The 21,229-nt window shown below is 37.0% G+C and overlaps 2 protein-coding genes across 14 annotated transcripts in view; one reads left to right on the top strand and one right to left on the bottom strand.

Annotated features, from left to right (window-relative positions):
- Positions 1 to 359: 359 nt before the first annotated feature.
- Positions 360 to 3,040, bottom strand: inha (inhibin subunit alpha). The gene is made up of 2 exons (XM_067374578.1): positions 2,731 to 3,040; positions 360 to 1,093 (listed from the first exon to the last, which is right to left on the bottom strand). The coding sequence occupies exons 1-2, from the start codon at positions 3,038 to 3,040 to the stop codon at positions 360 to 362; spliced, it is 1,044 nt and encodes a 347-aa protein (XP_067230679.1).
- Positions 3,041 to 6,630: 3,590 nt separating this feature from the next.
- The window catches only part of spega (striated muscle enriched protein kinase a), a 52,221-nt gene continuing 37,622 nt past the window's right edge, over positions 6,631 to 21,229 (top strand). For 6 of the 13 annotated variants that reach the window (XM_067372864.1, XM_067372863.1, XM_067372862.1 and 3 more), the window contains exons 1-3: positions 6,634 to 6,803; positions 7,181 to 7,649; positions 20,669 to 20,773. In XM_067372864.1, the coding sequence (XP_067228965.1) occupies positions 7,322 to 7,649; positions 20,669 to 20,773 (433 nt within the window). In that variant the 5' untranslated portion in view covers positions 6,634 to 6,803; positions 7,181 to 7,321. Of the gene's footprint in view, positions 6,804 to 7,180; positions 7,650 to 10,868; positions 11,105 to 19,759; positions 19,972 to 20,276; positions 20,390 to 20,668; positions 20,774 to 21,229 lie in introns of those variants that run through there. The other 7 variants (XR_010893395.1, XR_010893394.1, XM_067372869.1 and 4 more) reach the window with 5 other exon arrangements.

The following is a 21,229-nucleotide window of genomic DNA, read 5'->3' as shown; positions in this document are numbered from 1 at the left end:
GGCTAACTGTTGAGATAAAAATGAATAAAAAACTATATAATAATGACACGTCTCTTTTTCAAACATTTATTCTTTATTGAAATTGGTAAAGTGCATTTAAAAAATCATGCATGGTTAAGATGCTTTTCTTTCCAAATAGCTGTTTAATTTAGTACAAAATGCTTTATTTGCATAAAGAAATTAAAAGGTAAAAACTGAATGCTGTATATGATCTGTAAAAGTAAAATTCAGCAAGAGCCAGGAGTTTTCATGTTATTGCAGGGTCACATTTGATAAAGTTAAAGTTACACTCAGAGGTTATCGATCAGTCTATCTAAAGTATCTTCTCAATCCACACAGTATGTTCTTTGATCACAGTGTTAGATGCAGTTGCACTCTTCTGGAATGATGTTAGGCAGGGTCTCGTACTTGAACGAGAATCCCCCGTCGGAGGTGGTGGTGAAGCGCAGGGACTTCATGCTCTCTGGGACGGGGGCGCAGCACTGGCTGATCCCCAGTAGGGTGGTCGTGCGCTCGGCGCTGGAGCAGTTGCCATGGCAGTAGTAAAATGTGAAAGCTTTCGGATGAACAATCCAGTTGTCCCAGCCAAGGTCCTCGAAGGAGATTTCTATCTGTTTTCTTCTGCAGTCTGCGTCCTCAGAAGCAGGTCTCATGAGCTTTTCGATAGCAGCGGGTGACCAGGGGATTTTGGGTGCCCTGCGGGAGCGGTCAGGGCCACTGGAGCGGGTGTGGAGGTGCAGAAAGGGAGTTTTATCTTCTGAATCGTAGCAGCTGCAGGACGGGCAGCGGACCTGCAGCATGAAAGGACCATCAGCCATGGCAGTGTGGAGATGGACATCCAACTTATAGGTGATCCAGCCGTCAGGGCTGCGTTTGACTGGACTGTCAGATGCCTGGAGCAGCTCCTGGTGTGGAGTGAGAATGAACAGGGGTGCCGAGATGTTTCTGGAAGCGATGGCCTCTCCGGCATAGAACCAGAAGTGGGCAGACGTGATGGCGGAGTCCTGGCTGTCCAGAGAGGGCTGGAAGTAGTAAGTAAAGTGACGGGATGCAGCATCAGAGGAGTGATCAGGCATATCCTTGCATGTAGACTCTGAGAGTTAACAAGAAAGCATGGCAAGATAACTTTGTTGATTTAAAATATGATTTAAGCTTCATATTCTCCTCATTTCACCCCACACTTATTGTCTTTGGGGTCCATGCCTACACATTTACAGAACGATTGGAAAAAAAAATATTTGGAAAAAAAAAAAAAATACAAATTATATATATATATATTTTTTATTATTTACTTCTCAACTATACATTTATGCTATGTTTTTTTTTTTTACTATTTCCTATTTACTGCAGCTACACCATTAGCGTGCATATGAAATATTACATTTTTCTGGAAAAAATACTTTAATGATGATCTAAAATAAATATAAGTTGTTTCGACAATATATATCCAGCAGAGGGCCATAGAGATATGAAAATGTCAGCACAGAAATTAGGGTCTAGTACTGGAGCACAAATGCAATTTAGAACAAACATTCTCACTCTCACACACACACACACACACACACACACACACACTTGCTTATTATTGGTTGTATTTACTTAAAAAAAAAAAAAAAATATATATATATATATATATATATATATATATATATATATATATATATATATATATATATATATATTCTTATTGTAAAGTTAATGTTTTTTTTTTGTTTTGTTTTTTTACTTTTGATTTACTGAAATAAATATTTTGCGAATATAATCTGAGTTTTATGTTGCTTTTTTGTCTTTTTAATTTTTTTTTGTAAAATCAAATTCTAAACTTTCACAAAAATGCTTCTTTTAATGTATTTTATTGTTTAAATATAAATTTTCACAAAATACATTAAAAAAAAAATATATATATATAGATATATATATATATATATATATATATATATATATATATATATATATATATATATATATATATATATATATATATATATATATATATATATATATATATATATATATATATAGATATATATAGATATATATATATATTATGATCAGTTGGCCACAACCAAAACAATTAATGGATTTCTGACAGATTTATTTATTTTATTAAAAAAATAAATAAATAAAAAACGTTCCCATTCATTTTCAACGTGGGGTCCAGGACCCTGAAGACCACGAGTGTGACTTTTTTTCTTTCTTTTCTTTTAACATCCCTTCAGAACAACCAAATCAAGCCCAGTTTTTGTGTGTGTTTAGATAGATAATGTAACAGAAGATCTTATGTCACTGAGATGAAGGGAACTATGTTTTTTAATGAGGGAAACATCAAATGAGTTCTGCATGGACCCCAAAGAGAATATGAGTGCTAATGATTTCAGCTTTAGGTGGATCAATGTGTCCAAGATAAAGAAAATAAAAAGTTAAGTTCTTAGGAATGAATGCTTTCACTTCATGTTGGTTTCGTATGGTTTTGAAAAGCTTTTATACCATTTTTAGCAAGCGCTAACATTTTATGACTCCAAACATTTCATGTGGGGTAACTAAAGATAAAAAATAATTCATAAATATCTTATTTTTTAATTTATTTTCTTTATATTTATTTCCTGCACGTCTGTGTTGCTTCACACCACATGATGATTTGACTGACGGCTCTAAAAAAATATTTACAAGTATTGAAGCTGTTTGTTAATATTTCCCTAAGAAAGCTATTGAAGAATTAAACAAGCTTACCTGAGCCTGGAAACAGAATGACCTGCGAGGACTCCTGATGGCGTCTTCTTTCCACTCGTGTCTCCCTCTTCATTCGTGAAGCTGCATGCTGGACGACTCTGTCCACCGCCGGCCTCGTTGGCAGCTGCAGCCCCGGCAGAGGAGGCTCATCCATCCCCAAACCTTCTAAGATCCGTGTTTTCAGCCAGCCAAGAACCATGTCACGCGGTAATTCATCATCCTGACAGGCCTGGACCAGAGGAGGTGAACACAAAGTCCACAGCATCAGGACACAAGCACACGAAGACAAACCGCTGGTCCATGTCGACATCCTCAAAACTCAACAGAGGTTAAACGCACACTGACAACGACAAAAAAAGAAGTAAAAAAGCTCAGGTTTAGTGTCTTCTCTCTTGCAGATCTGTTGTAGAAGAAGTCTAACAGTTTTTTACACTTCAGCAAATGGCAAGCGTTGTTTGGGTTCATGCTATCACAGTCTGGACATGATAAAACAGCTTCTGAGATTACAGTTTCCCTGTTCCCTTGTCCTTGGAGAAAATTGACACAGTATAACATAAGAATTTTTTTAATGTTTTTTTATTGTCTGAAAGTAGATTTACACAAAAGTGGATCATACTTTTATACTTTTGAAATGTTTAACTCGTGTTTCTCATATTAAATACAGAAGCCGGTGTGATGTTACTGCCTTATAAGTCAGAGGTGTCCATTCCTGCTCTTGGAGAGACACCTTAAAAAAACGTATTTTATGTTTCACAGAAGAAATAAAGTCATGCATGTTTAGACCAACATGAGCGTGAGTAAATCACATTTTTTTGGGCGGTGAACTTCTGTCTTTAATTAAATCACAAGGGTTTTACATTTGAAACATATATTATTTTGTTATCTCTATATTGGCTTATATTGAATTCCATTTTTGTCTATTATCAAAAATCATTATATCTTATTTTTCATTGTTCTTTGTGAGATTTGTGAGAGTTTGGACACTGACACCTTCTTTCCCATGTGGGATTGAAAAGAACAAGATGTTACATTATCAAACGCTTGACCTTGGCCGTGCGAATATCTGTGCATCTGGTGTTTTGCCAGTATTGTGGCAGAACGATTCTGAAATAGAGGAGATCAGTTCAGGCAGTTGCTTCTTCATTCCACCACCAGAATGTAAAAGAAAAAATGAAGACTTTAGTACTTTTGTAAGTTCTGGTAACAGAAACAAATATATAATGCTGTTTTTGAGGTAATATTAGCTGAGCCACCAATTTAAAGTCTTTTTCATGCATGGAAAACACGTTTTGTTAGTCGCGTGTCTTTAGGTTTAGACCAGTACAAGATGGTGTGGCTTATGCATGGATTTATTTTGGTTCTTAATGTCAATATAATAGAACATGCATTATTATAGAAATGTGTCTAAGCTTTCCACACTGTCCCAGCAGGTGGGGTAAACCTACTATAATTGCAGTTGGCCAAGCGTTAAATTATTGCAGTTTATTTTTCCGGATTTGCAGTCTGTAACATGTATGAAATGTGATATAGTAGCCTATAATTGTATGGATTATTAGGGGCCAAGCACTGAAGGTGTGTATTATATCCACTGGCATTCTTCTTCTTGGAAGTCTATGGCAGCCCATAGATCTGCTTGTGGGAAAGTTATGAAATTTGGCACACTGATAGAGGTCAGTCCCAACATTTACCACACCGATTTTGGAGTCTCTAAATCAATGCCTCTAGCGCCACCACAAGTTTCCAAGTTTCACTCATGTGTTCATATGCTAATAACTTTTGATTCATAAGGGTTAGAAACAAAATTGAAATCATTTTTCGTCATGAAAATGTTCCCCCATTTTGTATTTTCCGAAAAACATACTTTTTTTTAACTCCTCCTATAGGCCGTTGTTCTGATTTTCACGAAAATTGAAACAGATCATCTTCAGACCATGCTGACAAAACATTGTGAAATTCAAGTTAATTTGTCAAACTATTTTCGAAAAACTAATTCAAATGAATTTCAAGAAGTGCTTGCAAAAATAAGGCTCTATCTCCTCGACGCTTTATCGTCAGACCAAACTTGTCATCAATGTCATCACAAGCATGACCTGAGGTTACCTGCTGCGTTTTGGCGCAGCGCCACCTACTGGTCTGTAGATACGAAAAATGGCTATTTTTGCTTATAACTTCTAAACAATTTGTCCAAAAAACTTGAAAGTCTCATTAAATTGCGGACATCATGTTGAGTCGAATGATATCCAATTTTCCTATATCAGCCGTTTTGATTTTTTTTTTTTTTTTGCAAAATGCTGTATTTAACAAATGCATGAATGTATCGTTATGAAACTCGGTATGGGTCATCGGCACGATGTTCTGAAGAAGACTGAGAAGTTTCAGTCCAGTGCCACCTAGTGGTGAAAAAATTATTTACCTGCTTATAACTTAGGATGTGATTGATTTATTTTCATGGTAGATTCCTGAATTCTTGCTGAGTCCAGCGATACAAGACGTGCTAGGTTTCGCGTTATGGTTAGTGCAATGTTGTGTTTTAGCATTTAAACAACTTTGTTAGTCCGATTGAGACGAAACCACTGTAGGAAAATCGAAAACATAGGTCGATGACTAAACACTAATGGCCAAATGTCAAAATTTTGATAGTAAATGGAAAAAAAATGCAATCAAAATCAGGTGTGGGTCATTTTGTATGTGTTCATACATATAAACTCCTAAACAAAATGAGATATTTTTACCAAATTTGACATGCCTATGTATGGGGCACTCTGAGGACACACACAAAAAGCGGTGGGACTGTGCCACTTGGTGGCGCTATAATTGAACCAAACAAGAAATTGGCTTAACTACAGTACTGTTGATCTGATTGACTTCAAAATTGAAGTGTCTTTGTCTCAGTTGCTATCATAGTCCAATATGACATTGTTGGTCTTTTGCTTCCTTGTTTGCTTCTGTTGTGCTTGACCCCTTAATTGTTGCTTGCAGCTATATTTACTAATATTATTGTTATTATTAATTCAATAGAAAACTTAAATTGATCTTCTTTTAGAGTATAAACACATCTGCTTAATTGTCTCTGTTTCATCACAATGAAAATCCCGTGGTCTTTATACTATTATACAAAACTGTTTGGTAATCATATCATGTGATAGCCCATGCTATCTTTACCAAATGAATCAGTCAACATTCATTCAATGTCTTGTCTTCATGCACACAGAAACAATGGTGGAGGCTGGTTACAAAGTGTCTGGTATGTTTCAGGGGAGCAGAGGAGGAGTGTCACATTTGTGTCACAGAGTGTAGTCACATGTATACTTGTCTTTACTGTGTCTGGTTAGCTTTGACAGTTAGTAGGTGCTGTAACTAATGTACACCATTACGTGTGCAAAGTCATCTTTCTCGGTTGATTGCCACTGAAAACGAATCGTGCATTGTGCCAAAATAACATTTCTGCAGGCAGTAAATAAATCACAGTTACCTGAATCCATGAAATGGATTGTGTCACATGTCGTAAGTTAATTAAGAAACAAAGGGGTCTTCCCCAAAGGGACACATACTAGCCTCAAAATCAATCAAAAAATGCATGCAATATCCACATCTTCATTTGTCTTGTGTCACATATCTCAATACTGTATTGAACACTCAATTCTCATAGTAAAAGCATTACAAGAGGATTTGGGAATTCTGCCCAGCTGTCACTTGAAAGCTGGTCGTTCTCTTCTGTCACCTCTACAGAGAGTCTGTGACGTATGAAGGGCATGGAAGAAAAGATAGGGCAGAAGAGAGTATGGAACGTGTTAGATCTTTAAATGACTTGAGCTCTAACATGCGCTACCCCGCCATCAGCAAGGGGTCATGTGACATGGTAGATTGCTGGGAGAGAGGGTCACAATCCAAAAGAGGGAAGGAACACTCAATTACCCGCTCTTGTGTAAACAGACACTGGGACTGACTAATACGACATGATCCTGAGAAGGCTTAAAGAATAAGCTGCAGTTATTCAGAGGAATTGTGTTTCTCTTTCTTGTTTTCTTGTTCGTTTTTATTGTTTACTGGATTTTGGTATAAAGAGGTATGAGGTAAGGCTAAATTTTCATTGTGATTTACGGAAAAAAAATGTTTATTGGAGTATATGTTTTACAAGAAAATACTATTTCAGTCTTTCTACTTAAAAATTTCAAGTTAAATTCAATGTTACTTGCTGTTTCTTTTCATTTTTTTCACTTTTTATACTGCACATGATGTACATGAAATCTAAATTTTACATTTTATTTAGAAAAAATCTTACCTCAAATAATTAGTGTATTAAATAGTAAATACTTCTCGATATATTTCAATGTCATGTGCACATATTCATTTTGTGTTTATACATATGTTTATATATATATATATATATATATATATATAAAATAATTGCTCAATTTTAAAATTCCATTGCTTTGAATTATTTTTGCAGATTACAGACAAGTTTCATCATGACAGTCTCTGACAAATTGGGGAATATAATATCTAAAATCAATGGCCACAAAAGGATTTATCTCACTGCAACAGGGTTAAAAGCTTCACTTTAACTGTTTTGCTCAAGACAATAATCACAATGAGAAAAGCTGAACTGCTGAAAACAAACTCTAGTCCCGAACAGTCCCCCGTCGAAGCTCCACCTGTGTTCCTCCGAAAGCTGAAGTGGGCTGCTGTTGCGGGAGGTTGTGATGTCCGGCTGAGGGTGTCTGTGGGAGGAAGCCCGAGACCGACGCTGCACTGGTACCATAATGATGAACCTCTGGTAAATGATCATGAGGATTACGATGGCTTGTGGATACGAGATTGTAAGCAGACTGATGGAGGCCTCTACACCTGTGTGGCTGTTAATCAGCTGGGTGAAGCTCGAACCAGCGCTGTTCTTGCTGTGCTGGACCTTGGAGAAGGTAAGAGACGCCCCTGAGAGTAGATGCAGCACCTCCCAGAAAGAACAACGATTGTTAATTGAGTTGAAGAGTTCTGAATTAGTGGATCTAATCTAATTTAGTGGAACAGTGTGTGCTTTCCCAATGCATAAAGTTTGTTTGAAGCCAGCTTGACTGATTGGCTGTAGGTCTGAATGAAAAATGAAGATAAATTTCCCTTAATGTGAGAGTTATCTTGACACATGGCATAGACTGGCTTTATTTCCTTCACTCTAAAAATGCTGGGTTATAAACAACCCAAGTTGGGTTGAAAATGGACAAACCCAGCAGTTGGGTTAAATGTTTGCCTATGTGCTGGGTAGTTTTAGTAAGCTCAATTGTTTAAAAATGACTATATGTCTGGCTTAAAATGAACCCAAAATATGTTGAAAATCAAAAATCAGACACATAATTACTAGAGGCAACAACAATAATCAAAAGGTGAACATTTATTAATAAGCAATTTAATAAATGTTAATTGTTTGATTATTATTCATTATACCTTTTTTTATAAATTTTCATTTATTCATTTCCGACATATTTTGGGTTCATTTTAAGCAAGCAATACAGCAAGTTTTAAAGTTGAGTTAAATAAAACTACCCAGCAGATTGGTCAAACATTTAACCCAACTGCTGGGTTTGTCCATTTTCAACCCAATTTGGGTTGTTTTTAACTTTTTTAGAGTGATCAGTGGTTCTGAATCCACACTTCCAGAAAAAATAAAAATAAAAAAATAAAATTGCAACAGTTGTACAACAGTCACTGGGGTAGTACATTTAAAGGGACACCTTTGGGTTAAATTCTGGGTTAAAAACAACCCAAGTTGGGTTGAAAACGAACAAACCCAGCAACAAACCCAGTTTGGTTAAATGTGCTGGGTAGTTTTATTTAACTCAACTATTGATTAAAAATTACTGTATTTCTTGTTCTTGTATGTTAGAAATTAACATTTATTAATATGTTTAATAAATGAACACGTATTAATACGTTTAATAAAAATTATTAAACAATAAACATTTATTAAATAGCTTATTAATAAATGTTCACTTTTTGATTATTATTGTTGCGTCTAGTAATTATGTGTCCGATTTTTAATTTTTGGTTCCTTTTTAAGCCAGCCATACAGTCATTTCTGAACAATAGTTGAGTTAAACAAAACTACCCAGCAGGTGGGCAAACATTTAACCCAACCAATGGGTTAAAACAACCCAATCACTGGGTTTGTCCATTTTCAACCCAACTTGGGTTTTTAACCCTGCATTTTTTAGAGTGTACCTTATATACCCCTAAAAGGTACACTAAAAAAAAAAAAAGATTTTTTGATGCTGTTCACTTTATTTAAACAATTTATTTTGATTCAACACCATTGTATCAGGTTTCTGGTTTAAATGTGATTGATTTGTGTTAAATGGACTTGAAACGATTACTCTTTGACTTAACTTGATGTTTTCATATTGGAATAAAACGTTTCAATCAAGTAAACCCAACCAGGACTCAATCAAACAGGACTTTCACTTCCTATCATGCTTTGCAAAGGGGCTGAACTAGGAGTGTAAATGTTGAAATAAAGTGTTATTTTAAGCAGTTTTTAGGAAGATGAGAAAATGGAAAGACTTTTTAATGTTTACTGTTCTATTATATTGGTATTTAAAAGTTTCTGTTAATTAATAGTTTTAGGGTTACCATTGTGGTGAACTGTTGCTTGGGTTGAGGACCTGCTAACAAACTTTCAAATTACTTTAATAATAAAGTAATCACTGTGGTAGTGCTCTGGGTTGCATTTCCCAAAAGCATTGTAAGACTATGTTGACTGTAAAACCATTGCCATCAATGAACTTATGATCAATTTAGGCTTTACAATGTTTCTGGTTAAGGATAGATTTCTAACACAGAACATCACAAAAGTTATATAAATCACAAAATTAAACATGAAGAATTAATTGTAAAAATCAATGTATATGAAAACAATTTATTTTTTATTTATTTATTTAATTTATTTTCCAAAACATTGCAAATTAGTTGGGCTGACACTATTAAATTAAGCTGTGCCCAACCATAGTAAATAAGTTGAATCAGCCTTAATAAATTAAGTTGACCCAACGTAAGTACATTAAATTGGAATAACAGAATTTCATAATGCTGAAATAAAGCAACTTAATCATGTGGAAATCCTTTCCATGATTTTTTTATGCTCGTTCAAAGTTATTTTTTGAGTGTACACATTAGTGCTTTGGAGTATATGTTCCCTTAAAGTACTGCTGTAAACGTTTTTATGGGTAAATAAGTTACATAGATGTCCCTTTAAGCCCTGATGACAAGCTGCACTCTTAAAAATAAAGGTTTATTGCTTTTATAAAGAATCTTCAACCACCATGGAACTTTTCGAAACCACAAAAGTTTGATTATCCATTGACATTACAGTAAATTATTTTATTCATTTTAAATAATAGAGGTACACTGTGTAAACTTCAATGCTCCCAAACCAATCCAAGTCCCTCTTGTGTAAGTGATTGCTGATCTAAAATACACAAGAGCCACACCAACTACAACACAGCGAGTGTCTGCGACTGCAGGGTCATCAGCTGTCAGGACACTCAGCACCTCTCTCTCCTTCTCTTTTAGGAACTTTGTATCTCGCCCCGCTCTCTTCTCTCCACAGTCTCTCTGTGTCTGTCTATCTCTGGGTATTTACAGCCTGGAATGTGCCAGAGCTCCGGTTGCAGATTTACTGTTACCCCGCTACACATCACCCTCAATTATAGATGTGGCTGTGTGTGTTGGACTGCTGCCTGTGTTTTTATTTAGACACAATAATAACAAGTAATCGGCATAAGAGTTTAGGAATTACCAAGCATCAATTATTCAGTGAGAAGCTTATTTCCCATTTAGTGTATGAAAGTTTGCTTGATGAAAAACACAGTGGGGAAATTCTTGGCTTGACTAAGAAATATAAATATTGACTTTGTAGGAAAACTACTAAAGGGGAGCACAGATTATCTTAGCTGCGGAGGAAACACACCTGAAGCATGTGATCGACCACAAAATGACTATGCAGATTTTTTGTTGTGATTTTGTTGGAATTCACAGATAGAAAGAAGAGCCGTGCCAAAAACGGACTATGCCTTCATGGTAATCTGATGGTATTAGTGTGAGAGGGGTCCACTAAGGGTTTATTATACCACTCAAAATAGACCTCTGGACTCTCCCAACAACATCAGTGACTTCTGAGGTGTAAGAGAAACATTGATGGACAAAAGGGTGAAATTTCCACACTTTTAAGGGGAAAATTTAAGCTTTACCTTTGCGGTCTGGAGATAAGTGAGGAATGAGATAATCAGACTGGAGGACATGATAAGGCAAAAGCTATTTGTTCAGAGCAACGCTTCGAATAGTGTGAGGAGGGGAACTGTTTGTTCTAGGAAGGAGAAAGAACAAGGTGAGTTGGGTCTGTGCAAGTTAAATTCTGAATTCAGACATATTTGTGTGGCAGAGCCATCGCAGGTGAATGCTATAATGCTGTGTTTAGGTTATACGATTGACCAAACGAACAAATTGTTTCAATCACACTACATTTATTTAAAATAATAACTTAAAACATATCGTTTTGGCATATTCAATACAATTTATTTATTTATTTTTGTCTGACTGCAAATCAAGTATGACTTTGGATCATTTTTTGACGAGGAAAAAAATCACTTTAACAAGTATTGTGATGTCACAAAATATGAATATTAATTCAGTTCTACACAAAATCTTAGTCTACCTGCATGTTTGATCCTGCCAGTGATAATATTCCACCCTGTGTATGGAGAACTGCGGTAATTTCCATGTCAAGACAAAAATGTAAACAATGATATTAAGATGTCTAATGATCAAAAGCTTTTTTTTCAACATTGTCAATAATGTATAGGACAGTGATTTGAAGGAACAATACTTATTTTGGTCTGTTCAAATAATCAAGTCAACTTGTGACATTTATTTTGGTAACTTCATCCTTGCATCTGTTACTGTCAGTCCCAAAATTTTGTAGGTCAGTGGATAAATCCATGGATCAAAAACTAATTATTAAATTCCTGTTTATTTTTTTTTTATTATTGAAACAGGAAGTTAGGGTCAGAGCTCATCCCTTTAAAATATTTGTGATGTGCACAGTTATAAAATGAAGTATAATTGCCTTTTAGATTTAATATGAAACAATAACATTTCTAGCATGCCATTATTTTTAGTACAGTCAAAATATGACCAAAGCTTGTTGTTACTGTTGAATAAAAACTGCAGATCAGCACATGAATATCAAGAGCAGGAAACAAAATAATTTTGCCGTAAGCAATTAGCACATTCATTGTATGTATTTTATAAATGTATGTATTCCTTGGGAATTGAAGCTACATTACTAGCACAAGCACTACTCATTGAACTACCAGAACACTAATACTCTATATCTACTCCATAACATTTTGGCAACAGATTACAAGCAATATTATTAATTAGATTCAACAAATAGAATTGAGCTAGAGTTAATCAAATTAATTCCATGCATTTAAACCATTTAAAATGAGTAAAATTTAAGGAAAATTTAAACAAAATATCTGAATAACAGATAGACGTCAAAGATTATTTTTATTTATTTATTTATTTATTTTTGCCAACATTGAAGACAACTGATGATAACAAGCAGAATCACTGAAGGAAAGAGAAACACATGAATTAACAGAGATTTAGATGTTGATTTTATTGATAATGTTTGGTCACCATTATGGTGTTCAGTGTTTCCTTTAGTTAGGCATTTTGACTCTTTGCTTTTTATGTCAGTTTGTGGTTTTTGTAATTGTGTTTGCTAATTTTACACATTTTAAATGGTTGACTTTCAAATAATTATTTTGATTAATTGGTAACACTTGAAGGGGTGTGCATAAGACTGACATGACACCTTCATAATCATGACATGACACATGTCATGAATATGAAGGAGGTTTTATGCATGTTTATGACAACTGTCATTAAGTGTCATTCACTCAATTATGCCATTTTTAATGCAAAGACAACATTGTTTGTGATGTCTGTGTTATGACAACTTGACATAAACCAATACATCATAACCTGTCACAAACATGACATACTGTAGTAATTATCAAACTTAAACTACTTTGGTTTTTAACATTAACATTACATTACATTATTTTGGTAGCACTTCAGTATAGGAAACACATATATAAACTATTAACTATGACTTTTCTGTCAATAAACTCCTAATTTACTGCTTATAAATATAGTTAATTGTTAGGTTTAGGTATTGGGTAGGATTAAGAATGTAGAATAAGATCATGCAGAATAAGGCATTAATATGTGCTTAATAATTATTAATAAATAGTCAATATTCAAATAATATGCATGCTAATAGTAATAAGCAACTAGTTAAAAGACCCTAAAATAAAGTGTTACCATTATTTTATAACAGTGTCATCTTTTTAAGGAGTTTGAAATGGTCTGTTATCTGACCTTCTGTTGGAGGAAACTTAAAAAAACATGAAATGAAAAATATTCATGACGCTGTTAAAAAATTATATTATAATTTTAATATCATTTTAATGACAAGTTTAATTTGTACCACTGTACTTGAGCTCAAGATACATATTCATGACACTATTATAATGGCCTCATGACAGCCAATGTCAAAACCAACCACATGACAGTTTAATGTAATGTTAACCCATGAAGCTAAATGATGTCAAGTTGTCATGACAAAGATACTGACAGGTTATGATGTATTGGTTTATGTCAAGTTGTCGTAACTCGGACATCTCAAACAATGTCATCTTTGCATTAAAAATGACATAATTGAGCAAATGACACAATGACAGTTGTCATAAACATTCATAAAACCTCCTTCACATTCATGACACGTGTCAAGATGTCAAGATTATGAAGGTGTCATGTCAGTCTTATGCACACCCCTTCAAGTAAAGTGTTACCGATTAATTCTAACTCAATTCTTATATGTTGAATTTAATTAATAATATTGTTTGTAATCTGTTGATTTCTGAAGATTTCTGAAGAACATATGACTCTGCTGCTTGTGTTGTATGAGCTGGATGAATTGAAACGACTGTTATCCAACTGAATTAAATGGTTTTTATTTCTATAAAAATCAAAATAACAGTGGAGGCATAATGTAAATATAGTGCTGGCATTTTCTATCCTTATTTCACCCTCAAATGGCAATATCACAAGACAGCTTTTCACCTCGACAAGAAATCTAGCGAGATCTAGACCTTGTTACAACCCTAGTAGGCACGCTTAGCTAACGCTGCAAACTGCAACATGCAGAAAGTGTAAAAAGAATGGACATTATGCTAAACTGTGCCAGTCAAATACAGTCTGTGAAACTGAATTACCAGAAGTTACTATACTGTATATGAAATACTCACCTTCTACTCCCAGCATTACAAGCACAGTGACTATATCTCACAGGCTTGTGTGGTTGATTTGGTGGTGGACATTGGGTCTTCTGTATCTATCCTGCCCTACAGCACTTCTGCATATCATCTCCATAATGTTGTGCTGTTGCAGACCACATCCAGCCTTGTGATGTATTCAAAAGCCCAAATTCTGGTGGTTGGATATTTGTCGGTGAACATTTTCATTCATGACCACTGCTATGTTCTTCATTGTGGACAAAGGAACACCACTCATGGGGAGGGACCTAATGTCTGCACTGTCCTGGTTCCTAATGCCGTTCCTGAGCCTGCTTCTCCCTTGCCAGTGTTTCAGTGCACTGTTGCTGAGTCACTTGAGTTTGGATGTGCCAAAACCTTTATGTGCTGCACAAAGCTGGATGAAACCATTACACCTGTGTGCCAAAAACTTTGGCGTATGCCACTCTTTGTTCATAGTGCTGCATCAGAGGAATTAAATCGCTTACAAGCAGCTGGTGCATCGCATCGACGCGTCTGCATGGGTGTCACCAATTGTTGTTACGCAGAAAATGTCAGGTAAAATTAAGATGTGCATTGACCTCAGAATAATGCACTGATTGTGGACTCTTTTTCAGTGCCACACATGGATGAACTACTCTCTGCTCTAAAAGTTTCTATTGTTTTCTCTACCATTAACTTGACTAATGTCTACTACCATGTGCTGCTGCATGAGGACAGTTGTGACCTCACAGCCTTTATTACTCACAATGGACGTTTCTATTTTTATCATGTTCCTTATGCACCTGCAGCATTTCAGAAGATGATGACCATCATCCTGACAGGCTTGTCAGGGATTGAAAATGACCTCGACCACATTATCATTCACTGATGTGACATGTCTATAGATGACAAAGCACTTTAAGCGGTCGAACAACGACTAGAATCTGCTGGCTTGGAGCTCAGTAAAGACAAGTGTTACTTCTGTTGTTCATAGGTCATACAGTTTCAGCAGCGGGTCTTCTTCTTGATGAATCATGTGTGCAGGCGATTCAAAATGCCCCTGCTGATTATCTGTCACGTTTGCCTTTACCTGCTTCTCCTGCAGATAAAGCTATTGCTCCAGCTCCTGCTGATGATGTTCATGAGGAGTTTGTTGCTTTTCTATCTGCTGCCTGTAATTCTCTGTCTGTCTAACATAGATGTCTAATGGTTGGCCTCCGTCACCCAAGGGACTGGATGTTGAGTTGTTGCCACACTATAAACTGTGACTGGAACTGTCTGTTAAGGACACCTTTATCTTCCGAGGCTCACGGCTGATTGCATTTGCTGCACTTCGATCGGTGCTGGTCTCCATAGCACATGAAGAAAATCAGGGAGCGGTTAGAACCAAACAACACCTTTGTGATCTCTATTAGGGCGCAGGGATGGATGCTCAGCTTCATGATGCTGTCCGTTCCTGTCACTTGGCCATCCAGCAACATCAGCCATTGAAACCTGTGGTAAGTGACTTCTTGCAGGTTTACCACGCCACTCCATATGCTGAAACTGGTACTTCACCCTTTCAGCTCCTCTATGGCAGGCAAATACGCACAATTTTGCCATCTGCTCCTGTGCGCTCACCAACTTACATAACTGTTTGCCGAAAGGGTTAAGCTGCTACCACAAAAAATGAAAAAGTACACTGATACTAAGCGGAGTGCTTGCAATCCTTGTTTCCAGGAGGGGGATAAAGTAAGGGCACTGTCCCCGATCATCTTATGGTTGCCATATTACTTGGGGTCGGTACATATGTTCTTAGTGATGGAAAGACATGGAAAGCTTCCCATCTCACAGCATTTCCATGCACATCAACAACTCCAGCTGAGAACACAGCTCCCTACACACACACTCATACCATAGACCTAATCGAGCTGTTCAGAAGCCTAGTTGGTTAAAGGACTATGCAACTTAGATTTGATTAATATTCTTTTCTTTAAAAAGGGGAAATGTTGTGTTCAGGAGTGAATTATATTGTTGAGTACTATTTTATATACCGCAGCTTGACTTGCTCTCTCTGTCCACAGAAGTTGCCTTGAAGTCTTTTGGTGAGGGCATTTAGGGACTGATGTTTTACAGAGCAAGGCTGGGGCCAGTTCAGGACATGGGTCTTGCCAGGATACAAATGAAAGGCTGCCACTGGAGACAATGAATGAATGTGGCGTGAAGCAGGGTGGGGCCGAGAGCTGTGGGAGTGGAACAGGGCTGGTGGAGTGAATGTTTAGGAGCACCTGGCAGTGAGCCCCAATTTCCTCGCTCACCTGCTCCACACTCAAGGAGTTATAGAGTGTAACTGTGATGAAAACTAATACCCAGAACCAGCATCCTAGACAAAGAGAACCTAAAAAGATGCAAGTCCTGGTCTATTTCAACTATTATAATCATTAAACCACTCAAGGGTTCATGCCAACTCACTAATTTCTTCACAAAGTCGCTGAACTCTTACCAGGCTTGGTGGGCTTTATTCTTCACCAGATTCTTTTTTTTCTTCATCACATCCAAAAATACAAAAGCTGAAGCCCTTTCTTGCCTTTATTCTACTGATCCTCTGATCTCTGCATTAGAATCCATTCTTCCCCCTTCCACCACCATCTGTACCAGTGGACCCGAGATGAACAAATAACCTGTGCCCAAGGGCGTAGATTTGGTTTCAACTTTGGGGGGGTTGAATGTTGGTATGGTTGTATTGTATTGGGGGGGTTGTAACTGATGGCTTTGAATATTGGGGGGGTTATCTCCCCCCCATCCCCCCACAAACTACGCCCCTGCCTGTGCCGCCCAGAAGCCTTGCCAACGGTATATTCATTCCTGTCACCCTGCAGAATTCACCCCTGGACTCATTACACTCCTCTCCATCCAGGTATAACCCAAACCCTTTCACTCATCTGCACCCAGTACTGGTGGCCCCAGCTTCAGTACGATGTCCTCAATATCCTCAATATCAATTTCTCTAAGGCTGTGGTTTTCAACCTGTGGGCCATGGCCCAGCCGCTTCATGAACATAGTATACGCAAACTACATCTCTCAGTTGGATAAATAAAACAGTCGCTAAACGAATGACGATTGTAATTAAGGTAAAGACGAATACAATGACATACAGGAGTCTGTTATTATTAATGCACAAACAAACTGTGCATGTGCGCTCTCGGCTCACTGATCGCTATAACACTGTATATCTGCATGGACACAATTCAGTATATATTTGCGTGTAAGTGTGATGCTCGCTGAGGAAGCGTGTTTGGAGGAGTTTGTAAGGATCACAAATGTACACATGGACATCAGACGCTCCAAACATAGACTCAATTGCTTGTTCTGACAAACAGAGGAAATGTTCACGTATGACATCGCCTTGAGATCACTGAGTTTCCACGCATTTAGAGTGTTTTTATTTTTAATTTGTATTTTGGTATGTTTAGTAATTCTGAATGGAGCCATATAGTAGCTATATGCAGTGCTTTGGCGTCTCCCTGTGGTTTGGAGACAGTATTGAATCGGAGAGGTAAGTATGTAGGGAACCACTGCTCTAATGCATTCCAAGAGCCTTTGAGACCGTGGAGACACTATTACAACTTCAGCATCTCGGAACACAATTCATATCCCAAGTCTAATCTTTCTTCAATCTGTTGCGCACCACAGTCAGTCTTTCTTCAGGCTATCATCTTCAATCGAGCAGCCAGTCTGAGAACAAGATCCATGAAATCTCTTGATTTCTTTAAACTTACTGTCATTAACACCAGCAGAATTGGAGCCGCTTCTTGCCTTGGGCTGAATGTGCCTAAAACTCTCTCCACCAGTCATGTCACGCCTCCGCCAGACTCTCAGCCTCCTCTCACTTTCTGCTCTCTTTTCCCGGCCTATATATCGCACACGGCTGTTCATATTTACAGCTCATCAAGAACACTTCAAATACTCACCTCATACTTGTCTCTTGCTCACTTGTTTTCTAATCTTGCAAACAGGACTTTCCAGTCGCACTACCCTTGCACAGTGTTCTCTTTATGACTCCATTGTGGATCCTCTTCATCTTCATTGTGAGACGTATCCTTATCATTTATTTACCTGCATTACCATTGTGCCATCTTCTACATCTATGCCAGTTTTCTGCCTCCGCTCCTCTGTTTACATGCCATCTGGCTCAGTCTGCTTGTTACAGTTTCACTGAAAATCTAATAAAATATAGCAAAATGACTTAAAGCTACAAAATTAGTTTGCAATATAGCCTAAAAATAAGAATTAACTGCAGTTGCAAGCAAAATTTGAAATAATAAGGCGATTGCTTCATTGTACTCTCTTGAGGTGAGAAGATTAGTTGATCTACGAAATTATTCTTGTCTATTTGGCTTTACTGATGCACGTGTGCCAGTTGAAGATTGAATATCATTCTCCATGCTGTACACAAAATTTTATGTATGTCTATAAAAGATACGATTTTCATTGTGTACGCTGAATAAAAGAATGCAGAGGTCATCGTAGCAAGAGAAAGTTAATTCTCTGTCTCAGCTTTCCTCCTTTCCCATTCCAGCAGCAGCACCATCGACATGGGAGTAGTGTGACGTAATCACTGCCTGACAGAATATATAATTGATGCTTTGCGCTGAGACCAATAGTCTCTCTCTTCACACCAGCACCAGAGACAAAGGAAGAGATGAGAGAGAAAGAGAGAGAGAGCGCATGCTAAGGCAGCTGAAAATGTTGTTTTTGCTTTGATTGCACTAAGATCTGAATCTGTTATTGGCTGCTGCTTGTTCTTTGTTTCTCCCTTCAGTCCGTCTCCTCTACCACTCCCCCGTTCATGTCTTTATCTCCTTAGGGGATTGGGAGAATGCAAGTGGGTATCTGTAAAAGACAAATTTTCCATCCCTTCTGTTGTGACTAGGACCGATCTGACCTCCACCTCCTGCTGTGCCTTGGAATATCCTGTCACTTGGATTTCTGTTTGTCATTCAAGAGCTTCTGTGGGACACAAAAGAGCTTGGATGTTGTTGTTCACTTGAGGATTTTTGTTTTTAAATCAGAGCTCTGAAATTTGTCACATGAGGATCATGATTGGATGCTGGTACTATATTTAGTGCATAATTGTGGATTCTGGTACATTCTACCTGAGGCAAAGGCTCTGGGAACGGCATAATTGAGACTATTAGGAGTGTAGGAGTCAGGTTAGAAATAGTCAGCGGTATTCTCAGCAGAAACACGTTGTTTATTCTGAAAGGGAGATTAAGTTCATCTGAGGCCATGAAGAAAATCTGGTCAAAGAAACGATTCCAGGTGAGTTGAAGCGTTCTATCCAGAGTAATACACTTCAGAAACTATACTTGACTTTTTGAGATTTTTCTTATATTTGGCGGATCACACTCATAGCGTAGCTATGTAAAATAAGTGATATTGTTCTGTTATAGTTCATTTTGTATGTACAATGACTTCAAAACTAACAGAGCATTGTTGCAATGTTATTTCATGTCAGACATAGCATCATTATTTGCCTTTATTATGAACAATAAACAATTTCTCAGGCGCTGAAAAGACTATGCCCTTAGGAACAACTACACTACCTAGTTGCCTTGGCAGCAACGTAGGAGTGCATTGAAATGCTGCGAGCCAGCATGAGAATTGACAATGGAGGAAAAAAATCACAAGTCATCATATAGGAAATCTGTTTAATGTAGTTGTCATCATCACGTATTTATGCATAGACTGTACATTGTTGAATGAAAGTCAAATTATTTACACCACTTAGATGCAACAAACAGGCTAAGAAAATTTTTCCTCAAAATTAACAGACAGCCTTTTGTTTATTTTTTGTCTTTCCAGAGAGCTGGACATTCTAGCTGGACGTTTGGGAGATTCACTCATGGTGTGTTTTGCTTGCGACAAAACTGTAGAAAGTACAAGTTTATTTGTACAAAAATACAACAATTAAAGTGTGCGCACAACTTGCAGAATAATCTTGGCGTAAATTGTTAAAATAGCTGCTACGACAATATTTCTTCATTTTTACATGTTGACATCACAAATTGTTGGGTATCACTAAAGAACAGATTAAGGCAAAATTATGATAACATTTTTTAATTTAGCCTGTAAATGTGGATATGTGTGTTTGTGTGTGTGTGTGTGTGTGTGTGCACGCATGCATGTGTGTGTTATGTTTATACTCCCACACAAGTACATGTCTGCAGACATTGGTTTCTATAGTAACAGTCTTCTCTTGTCCACCTCTGCTTGCTGCCGTTATGGAAGTGAAGTTTTTCGCTTGTGCAGGAAGCAAAGCAATGGTAATTGTTGTTATCCATTTCTAAAATCCTCATCTTTTATTACTGGGATCTTGGATTGGTTTGGGTTTGCAGCCATGCAATATTATACACTGTAAAATAAACTGTAGGTTTTCATTTGAAGCTCAACCTAGAGATTGTGTAAGATTTCCACATATGCATTCAAGTCACGGCATAACTTTTCTAAAATTTCTTGCAGTTAGTTCATTACGAAAGCATCTATGTTCATCTATGTTTTGTTTGCAAAAATCACATTTCTACATGCCTCAACCATTCCTGTAGACTCAAACAGTACAGAAGATGAAAGCGCAGAGCCTCAGGTCTCCATGGAGATGAAGGAACAGTTCATGCCTCCTCAGGGGGAAGCAATCAACAGCCAACCGACGGGTAAGATCACACTGAGTGGCGTTTCCCCTTCAGCAATATTCAGTTTGTAGCATCAGTTTCTACATTTGGCCACAGAGCTTAAACGGTTAGTTCATCCAAATCCAAAAATTGAGAAATTCTGTCATTAATCACTGACCCTCAAACCCCCTTCGGTTATCTTCGGAACACAAATTAAGATATTTTTGATGAAATCTGAGAGCTTTCTGACACCACCATAGACATTTAATTAATTTAGTTAACACTTTCAAGGCCCAGAAAAGTAGTAAAGACATTGTTAAAATAGCCCATGTGACTACAGTGGTTCAAATTTAATGTCATGAAGCGATGGGAATACTTTTACTTGCAGTCACGTCAACTGTTTTAACAATGTCTTTACTAGTGGTAATTAATTCATTTAATCAATTAAATGTCTATGGAGGAGTCAGAAAGCTCTCGGATTTCATCAAAAATATCTTA

The sequence above is a fragment of the Chanodichthys erythropterus genome, chromosome 21 (genome assembly GCF_024489055.1).
Source record: "Chanodichthys erythropterus isolate Z2021 chromosome 21, ASM2448905v1, whole genome shotgun sequence".
Taxonomy (NCBI): Eukaryota; Metazoa; Chordata; class Actinopteri; order Cypriniformes; family Xenocyprididae; genus Chanodichthys; species Chanodichthys erythropterus.
Note: the sequence above shows the minus strand (reverse complement) of the source record. Positions and strands in the feature narration are given on the sequence as shown.